Source organism: Silurus meridionalis, chromosome 17, assembly GCF_014805685.1.
Source record: "Silurus meridionalis isolate SWU-2019-XX chromosome 17, ASM1480568v1, whole genome shotgun sequence".
NCBI classification, from domain to species: domain Eukaryota; kingdom Metazoa; phylum Chordata; class Actinopteri; order Siluriformes; family Siluridae; genus Silurus; species Silurus meridionalis.
The window spans coordinates 21,283,666-21,293,665 of record NC_060900.1 but is presented as its reverse complement, the minus strand read 5'-3'; the positions used below and the strand labels follow the sequence as shown (position 1 = coordinate 21,293,665).

Here is a 10,000-nt window from a genome sequence, read left to right as displayed (position 1 = left end):
ACTATTCAATACTTTCTAACAAATTAGAATTGAGCAATCAGCTGTGAGGTATAATACTGAATAATTAATGCAATAATGAATCTGCATGTCTGAAGAAAATATACAATCTTTACAGTGGAAAAGACATTATAAGAGAGTTATCCCACAGAAGCCACTTCACCATCAAAGCAAGGCTGCTTTTAATGAGGTTTTCACTAACCCCTAATGCCTATTTTAGCATTTTTATGAGAACCTTCACTTTCCAGGAAACTGCTCCAGTAGATTTTATTTTCCCCTAAAGTAAGCGTTTCATTTCACCCCAAAGATGTTCAATAGAGTTGATATCATATCTCTATAGCAGACATCATACTGGTAATGGTTTGGGTCTCCTAGCTCAAATAGAGTAAATGTAATGCTACCACTTTGCGAAAGAACCACATGTGGTTGAAAAAGTCACGTGTCCCAATAAATTTTTTGCAAATAGTGGACAATATTCAAATTTACTTTAAAATAGTATTTATAATGTCACTCAGGAATACTTAGGGAGCTTTTTTGTTAAAGTTTACAATGCAAAATTGCTTTTATAGCAAGTTAGGATCAAGACTACTTCAGTGACTAACATGCCAGTTTTGGTTGTTCGATTTAAAAAAAAAACTTACTAGACATAACGTCACCTTTCCAAATGTAACCATAGACACCTTTAAACCTGATTTTCTGTTTGATATTTATAGTGTATTTAGTCTATAATGCATTTGAATAAAACATTTATTTTATTCAATGTATAAAAACAATGTTTTTTAATTTTTATGTCTGTGGTAATGTTTAAAAATGTAGAAATATTATTCAGAATTTCAAAAAATGTATTTAGCATAGGCCACACACTGAGTGTACCATGGTCTACCCATGTACCGCAATCTCTGCACCATGAGGGCCCCTGAGCCACAAGGGCCTGCTGGGAGATGTAGTTGTTCCAGGCAACAGAGCATGGTGTAAATATCACACTGATGGAATTTTCACAGACACGCCGATGGCGCCGTGAGCACAAGATAGCTATAATAACGTTGTCATGGCTATGTAAGATTGAGTGATTGGAAACTGGGAGTTGATTTTATTGCTTTATGTAGTCATGGATATTTTGTTATGAGTATTTTTTTATTATTTTATTATCAGAAAAGCTATGTCAGAGCTGCTTAAACCTGCTCAGAGATCGTAAACACTGAAGAGTGTAGCTCAAGCTGAAAGTAAACACAACTATTGCAAGCAATTAATGACTTTTAGGAGCCTCTGGATATTTTGAAGCAGGTATTTTGAAAGTAATATCTATTCAAATTGATGGCAAGTTTATTTGAACTTAAATAAGCATAAAAGATCAACATTACTTTATGGTGTTGTAGTGAATTTAGTAACTGAGGGCAAACTGGATGATTAGTGGTTGATAGTCTATACCACTTTACATACTGTAGGTTTGACAGAGTTCATCTAGAAAAAACAAACTGACTACATTTTCTTTCAGTGTTTCATGAGTAATAAATACAATCAATAAAAGTAATATTGTATAAAAAGTAACTTTGCTACATATATTACTGTCTTAAATGACCCCAGTTTACTAAGAATTAAGCTATGTATCATTTTGCATTTGCTACATTTAAGAAAACTACAGAATTTTTGTGTTCATTGTGGAAAATTGAACAAACTTGAACAAATGAATAAAGTTATACACAGATGCAGGTAAGAACTGTGATATAGAAGGTGAATCATAGTTTATTAGGTTTATCATATTTATGTATATGATTTAGGAGTTAAAATCTCAGTCAAAATAAGATAACACCATATTTACAATTTGCTATGATTTTCAAGGTTTCTGGCATATTGTGAACACTGGGTTACAACTCATAAACCTAAAACAGAAAAATAAACCTCCAAAGTCGTGAATACCAGAAGACTCGGACGTTCATGTGGAATCTGTTAGGAAGTGGTCGCAGGCTTTTCTTTAATGCAAACCACTAACCACTAGGCTTCTGCACAAACTGCATGATCCTGTTACAGTTAAGTGAAAAAAGATAGATGGAGAGTTTGTGTGGAAGCAGTCTGAGGCTTGAAAACACCTTATTCTGAGATCAAACCAGAGCTTGATTGTTTGGGGAAGAGATAATAAAAGCTTTTTGCAAGAAGGGTGTTTGTGTTGTGCATGTGTGAGTGTGTATGTCTCTGTATTTGTTTGTGTGTGAGAGACTGCATGTGTGTGCATGTTTGATATAGTTCATTTAGTTTAATCACTGAAGAATTGTTTATTCTACGCACAGCTTTTGCTTACACAGACCGAACGATAAGAAACTGGTTTGTACGAATATGTATCTGTGTGTGTGTGTGTGTGTGTGTGTGTGTGTTGGTGTTTGTGTGTGTGTGTGTGTGTATGTGTAAACACAGATCACCGAGCTCTGATATACCTTGGCATGTTTTCCAAGTGTTATCTGAATAACAGGTATTTCTTTCAGACAGAATAAGATTAACATGCATTAAATTTTGTGCTTATTATGAATTAATTGAATTATCAGTGTACAGTACTTACGCAGTTGGTCAAAGTGCGTCTGTAAGCCATCAGGCCCGGGCACAGAACAGATCATTCGAGCCTTCTGAAATGTGCTCCACTTATTCACCAAACTGCGCTGGCCTCCAATGTCATTCTATATAAACACATAGACAAACACACCAACTTCACAAAACATACTATAACCATGATCAGATGATTAGATGATCACATCAGGAACAAAAATGTCTTTAGGTCTTTGATTAAAGTACAGTGATGTACTGCTCAAACATCTGGGTCAGGCAGAAATGCAGACAAGCACGTCCACCTCCACACATGCAGGTAGATATGCGAGCGTACAGTCCCAAAAGTGAAGGTATGCACACACACACACACACACACACACACACACACACACACACACACACACACACACACACCTTGCAGACGCGAGCGACTCGAGTGTACAAGACTTTGCCGGCGGGCCCCTCAGCCTCCTGAGCACGCTCAGTGAAGAACAAGTAGACCTTATCATCTTCCTCATTATCGCTCTCCTTCATCATGGCCACACGCACAAACTCAGCGTCTGCGACAGAGAGGGGGAAATCGAAAGATGAAAGAGAAAAAAAGAAAGTGAAAACGTTAATTGATTTATAAGAAACAGCACTTTTGAGACAGCAGAGTATGTATGCATAGATTAAACAAGATTTTTTCCTACATCAAATATACTGATCAATAAGGTGGTGCTATGATGAAGTAAAGTTAATATAACCCCCTCCCCCCAAGTGCATTCTTTTTCTTTTACAGGGCAACCCAAAGTGTTTTTTATTCCTTTGGAACCACTAATAAGTTCTATTCATTAAAGATCAACATACGTTTGATTGTCTTGTAAAAAGTAAATTCCTGTTTCACTTACATTGTAACACCTACAAAGAGTAATTCCTATACTTTTTCATCTGGTAGAACATTTTTTGTGTTCCAACAACTTGTAGTTTTCCTGGTAGAGTGGTGTTTCTTCTACTGTTAAAAAGCTTTCTCACAGCTGACTCAGAAATGGGAATTAACAGTGCCATATTAAAGTATATTAAAATAATACTTCAACTAATAATTACATTTATCCAGCTTCCCTTTTGCCACAAGGAAACTGATGGAGAATGTCCGTACATGTCTGGAGCCTAATGCCTGCCTAGTAATTTATACCCTGGAGTTACAAAGCTAATCTAGCTAAAAGTAGGGGAAGCTAAGCAATCAGATTAGATTTGTGCAAAATTCCTCCTTGTTTGTTCCCGAAGCTCTAAAGCAAACATTTCTTTGCAGTAAAAATTTATGTATATTGTCATTTATTTCATTCGTTCTAAGAAGTGTGTTTTGCCTTGTTGTGTCTATGTGTTTGCTTTTCTATCCATCTGCTTCTCCATAATGGTTTATATTGATCTATTTATGTTTAGGTACATGTGAAAGTGTGGGAGTGTGTGTACCTTGAAGCCAGGTTGGCTCATATTGTTCTGTGCGGATCACATGCCGTTCTCCCAGGCTACGGAAAAATGCAGAATCACGACTCATAAAGTCAGACGTGATTCCAGCATACAGTTCCCCATCTGAAATAACACACACGCAATCACAAACAAAGGTTAAAGGGCATCAATCCTGAAAATAAGGGTTAAAGGTTGCATACACACAGACACAAACATAGACACACACACACACACACACACACACACACACACACACACACACACACACACACACACACAGCCATACCAATGATGGCAGTCGCAGTCTTTTGGTGGGGGTCATATGGACACTTTCCTTTTCCAGACTCTGTGTGTTCATACTGCAGTGTCTGGTCCTCAGCCTACAACACACACACACACACATTAGGCTCATCACCAAAAGGCTTATTTTCAACAACTTCAACAGAATCGCGCAAATAAGGCCACAGGTGTTGTGGGCAGTTCGTGTCAGGAGTTTCTTTCATCATTGATTCCTGTCAAAATGTTCTGCTTGCTGTTGAACTGACACTCAACTGTACTCAGTAGATACCACTAAGCGCCAATGGCAGTTCTAGCTTGAATGACGCCCAGGGTGAACCACGCCATGACCCAACTTTTCCCCCTATTGAAGAGTTTCAGCTTTGAAAAGCTCCTCTCTGCTTCAGCTCCTGTCACTGAATGAGTATTATATTCTATATTATATTCTCAGAGCAGTCCACAAATTTGGTTACATTTCTGAGAGCTCTTTTTTCATATAGAAATATCACCCTAAATGCATTTAATGCACAATTTCTTTGGAAATGTCATTGTGCACAATGTATCAAACTCTCAGAACCAAAAACCATAGAACTCCTTGGCTAATTGTAATCATTAGATACATACAACAACTCTACCCTTATAATATAAGTCTTTTAAATTAGCATTTTAAGCTGCACTGGAGATTCCCCTTAATGAATTCAGTTCAGGACCTTTTCAGTACAATCAAAGAAAACCTTCATGACATCATCTCAATTAAATTGAACCCAATCAGTAAGTGCTGTTTAACTACAATCCATTTAGACTAGTTAGGTTGTAATTGTTTTGTTGCTACACACATAATGATAAACTACATACTATGAATTATAATGTAATATAAATGAAAATAAATATTGTCTCTCTATGCATAAAAGCAAAGAAGGCAACACAGCATAGCGTAAGTGATATAGAGTTTTTAGCATTTCATTAAATGCATTATCTTATACTATCCTCATAACGAGAGATGAGTGATAGAGCAGCATACACACGTTTATCTTTTGCACATTTCCCTCCTACTTCTTTCCTCTTTTTTTTCCTGAATTGGGCTACTGAGGGTTTAAGACCTTTTTTGTCATCCGTAATTTTGAGTGTTTGAGTGAGGGAAGTTGTCTGGGCGGTGGGTGCACACACACCAAAGCCCCGAACAGGTTTATTGACCGTGACATGATATAATACACTGCTAAGCAGCAATCAAAACAAGTTCAAAACAGCACGCTCTCTACTCTGACTAGTGTCAAGCTGCGTGTTTGACCAGTTAAGTTTTTACCCGCTCATATATAAAAAGGAACGACTGATTTTGTGAAATGTAGTTGAGTAAAAAATATTTGACTTTGAAATGTAGTGAAGTTACAAACAGAAATACTTGAGTAAAGTACAGATACACAAAAAAGCTACTTAAGTACAGTAACTAATTAAATGTACTTTCTTGCGCTCCACCACTGGTAATAACTACTTGTTAAAACAATGTTCCAATAATAGTTACTATCAGTTTTATCAAGGTTACTATAATAGTCACAATTGTTTTCATCACTGTTCTAAGCTAGTTACCACTGGTTATGCTGCTGTTCTTATGGTAGTTAACACCAGTTATACCACTGTTAATAGGATAGTAACTACGGTAATTACCACTGGTTATATGATAGCAACCACTGTTTACATCACCATTTCTATGGTAGTTTCTTTGGTAGTTACCACTTGTAATGCTGCTGTTCTTATGGCAGTTACCACCAGTTATACCACTGTTACTTTACTGTTGCTATCAGCTATAACACTAATCTTATGGTAGTTACCACTTGTTATACCACTGTTACTATGATAGTCACCACTGTTTGCATTACTGTTTCTATGAAATTTACCACTTGTTATACCACTGTAACTATGCTGTTACAATCACTCTTACTATGATAGTTTCCAAATGCTATATGACTGAAAGTCAACACTTTTTACATCACTTTTATGGTAGTTACCACTTGTTAAGTAATTGCTTCGATTGTAGTTACCTCTAGTTATATATACATTAGTTATGAATTGTGCACTTAACACCAAAATGAAGTACTGGATTTCCTGGTTCACTGCTTCGATAGCTACCCCACTATTTGTTGAAACTGTAAAGGCCCAACCTTGAAGGAATTTCATACATAACTATCATTCCATTATATTAATAATTAAAAACAAAAGCAAAAGAACTATGTCCTGTCCTGCATTTTGGCTTATACACTTTAAAGGAAAGAAAAAATACAGGCAGGGGGGAATAAGTTATAATTGGAATTATTTAGTTTCTTAGACAGTCTACACCATTAAATGCAACTATACGGGCTAAAAAAATATATGAATTGTTGTTCTTAAATACAATTTGTTATTGCTGGCAAATTACTCTGCTTTTGTGAGATATAAAACATTACAAAACACCTTCACAGCACCCTATTTCCTGTTACTGCCCATCTTTATATGTATGTCACTCTTACAGTTATAATATAGCTTTCTGTACCGTGAAGAAGAGGCGGGTTGGGATGTAGGCACAGCGAGGGTTAAAGGCCCCTGTTCCGCAGGCGTATAGGTGCGTTTGGTTATAAGGTTCCAATACACGCAGGAAATTGGCACACTCCAGCTAGACAGGGCACAACAAATCAGCAAATGAATATATGAATATATTACATGTTTATTTATACAGCAAATGTGCATTTTTTTACCTGTGGGTCTTTTCCAGCCATCAAACAGTCCTGCATTCGATCTGGACTCGCAGGCCAGTAAATCTGAAAAACAAAACAAAAGTCATAAAAACTAAACATACATTGTCTACCATTGTTCAGGTTCTGTTGGTGTAATTTTTTCTGTAAATATTTGGTGACTGTGTTAAAACTGGATGAGTCAGTGCATGTGGAACAGCTCACACTCAAGAGACTCCCTTATTGAACTGCACTGGGAACTGGACCTGTATCTTTCATATTTAATCTACATAAATGTACTGTTAGTCATTGAGGGAAGGGAAGGATCGACACACACCCACACACACACACACACACACACACACACACACACACACACACACACACACACACACAATTAGTCACTTAAATGAAAAGGGCTGGTCCAAAATGCCAGTTTTGATAAGATAAGGCAGAGTCTGCTTCTGGATTCCTGCACATATTTTACTACTAATGCAGATAGATGTGTGTGTGTGTGTGTGTGTGTGTGTGTGTGTGTGTGTGTGTGTGTGTGTGTGTGTGTGTGTGTGAATTACACTAGTTACAACACAATACTGCAGTATGAGCTGATATTTAGTTCTTTATTTGTTATCTCACTTCATGTACACCATTTTGACCTTTTAGATAAACCCTATCCATCGTTTACTGCTTCTTCAGACAAAGTGGCAAGCATAAAGATCAGCCCTACAATGAGAGAACTTCGAGATGGACATCTTGCCTCAGTAAGCGGTGTAAATATCATCTCATACCACACAGCTTTTTGGCTTCGGAGACAAACACACATATACACACAGAGCACAAAAGTTGTTTTGTTGGCGTTAATGATGTAATGCAACAGTGGCAATGCGGCAGAATTGAAGTCATGCTTCTTTCATATCACTGAGAGCTCTGTGTGAGACAAAGCAAGGACGTGAGAACGTGTGATCACCTTGTGATGGGGTTGTGTGACATCATCCAGGCTGGCTGACAGTAAATAGTCTTTCATGCTGATGTACAGACGGCGGGCATCTTCGTCAGGAAGCAGCGAGTTCAAATCTCCTGCAGAGAGCGCCAGTGACATCAGCCTGCCACTTCGAACCAGCTCTGGGAAGCAGAGACAAATAGGGACAGATGTTAAGAGAAGTGTGCCAGTAACATTGTTTCAGTTCTGGGGCTATAACCTTGCCACTATTTCAGTGTGTTTTTATCCGGATCTTCTAATCTATAGCTGCTGTAATGTGATATGCAATTAGCACAAACAGGACAATCAACACATTTCCCGATATTGGATAAAAAAAAAGCAAAAAAGCTGTCCCTTAGTGTTATTGGTATAGATACAATGGAGTAAACATGTATGGTATGCATAACGAAAGTGAAGAATTAAGCATTGACTCACAGCTGGATGTTGGGAATGTAAAGCTTTTAGTTCTACATTTCCTCAGATCAGAGGTCCCCAAACTTTTTTGTATGAAGGGACAAAAATCAAGCTTGTTTGAGGGCCGCTGGCATTTCAGAAAATTTCAGCATACTTTGAGGAAGGTGAAGAATTTATACATGTATATTAAACAATAGCCAATTATATTCTTTACAATTTATATTTTTGCAGCTTAAAAAAATAATTAAAAATTATATATATATATATATATATATATATATATATATATATATATATATATATATATATATATATATATATATATATATAAATTACATTTTTTCACTTTTTCATATATATGGCATGGTGGGCCAAAGCACTAGACCCTTGTATGGCCATTACTGGGGTAGGATATTATCTTTTACGATTTTACTAAGACAGCAATGGCTATGTACATAGACACCAGAAAAATTTTATTTGCATAAATACCCGGAAAACCTTTAGGAAAGTGTGTTAATGAAATGATATGCTTTTGAATGTATTGCTATAGATAAATAAATGTTACATATGAATTGAATATGTCTGATATGATTTATTTTCTAATGCAAGTCTCATCGTTATGCATTGTAATTGTTGCAGTGACAAAGTTTTGGATTTAGTTTTTACAGTCATTTGTCCTGCTTTATTAAAGGAATTAAACTTCTCTTATACTTATGAACATTATAAACAGTTTTTTGTGCAAAACAGGGAAACGTGTCAAAATTTTTGTGTTGGCGGTAATTACCCATTCACGCCAACTGCATGCGTCATAAGACAGGAAGTCAGAAAGGGAGCATGAGAGGGGTAGATTTAACACATTTAATATAGACAGCTTAATAATACATTGTACAAATGGCTTAAGCAAAGCGCATATTCCTAAAAAAATAAAAAAATGATTTGAGTTTGGACAGTTCAAGAGTTAGTTTAGTCTGGGTTACAAGGCAGAACCAAGAGAATGTCATCCAAAATGTGCAAGTTTCCAGCACCATGTCTCTCTCTCTCTATAACATCACATGAATCGGTGAGGTTAATTCAAGACAACACTAATAGACTCGCATACAACCATCCACACAAAAGATCACAGGTACATACACCTCTAAAGACAAAAAGCCAGACGGCCAGGCCAGAAAAACCAGCTCTAAAATCCAATAATCTACAGATTTACTGTGGCTGCTGATGACCGAATGATAAACTATTGGGTCAAAAAGATAAAGAGATGAAGCAATGCTGAACAATGCCCCCCCCAACACACACACACACACACATACATACACACACACACACACACACACACACACACACACACACACACACACACACACACACAAGAGAAGACTTGTGGTGAGTTTAGCAATTGATTAACACATCACTGCACGGCAACAACACAACCTATACGCATGCACACACATGCACAAAACCCACACAGAGGTTGGTTCTGCCTTGAATTTGTGCTCATCTGATGAATAATACCTTTTCTGATTTTCACACACACACACACACACACACACACACACACACACACCCCTCTAAAGTGCCCATGCATAGTTCCTTAATTATAATTATTCCCAAACCCATATTGGGTGCCCAAACAACTGTATTGCCTTCACAC

General features: G+C 36.9%; 1 protein-coding gene across 1 annotated transcript in view; it reads right to left on the bottom strand.

Moving 5' to 3' along the window:
- sema3h (sema domain, immunoglobulin domain (Ig), short basic domain, secreted, (semaphorin) 3H) overlaps window positions 1-10,000 on the bottom strand; it is a 30,003-nt gene that overhangs the window by 14,022 nt on the left and 5,981 nt on the right. The window contains exons 2-8 of the mRNA XM_046871974.1: window positions 7,927-8,081; window positions 6,984-7,046; window positions 6,782-6,901; window positions 4,268-4,361; window positions 3,985-4,104; window positions 2,947-3,092; window positions 2,549-2,663 (exon numbers count right to left, since the gene is read on the bottom strand). Of these exons, the coding sequence (XP_046727930.1) occupies window positions 2,549-2,663; window positions 2,947-3,092; window positions 3,985-4,104; window positions 4,268-4,361; window positions 6,782-6,901; window positions 6,984-7,046; window positions 7,927-8,081 (813 nt within the window). The remainder of the gene's footprint in view (window positions 1-2,548; window positions 2,664-2,946; window positions 3,093-3,984; window positions 4,105-4,267; window positions 4,362-6,781; window positions 6,902-6,983; window positions 7,047-7,926; window positions 8,082-10,000) is intronic.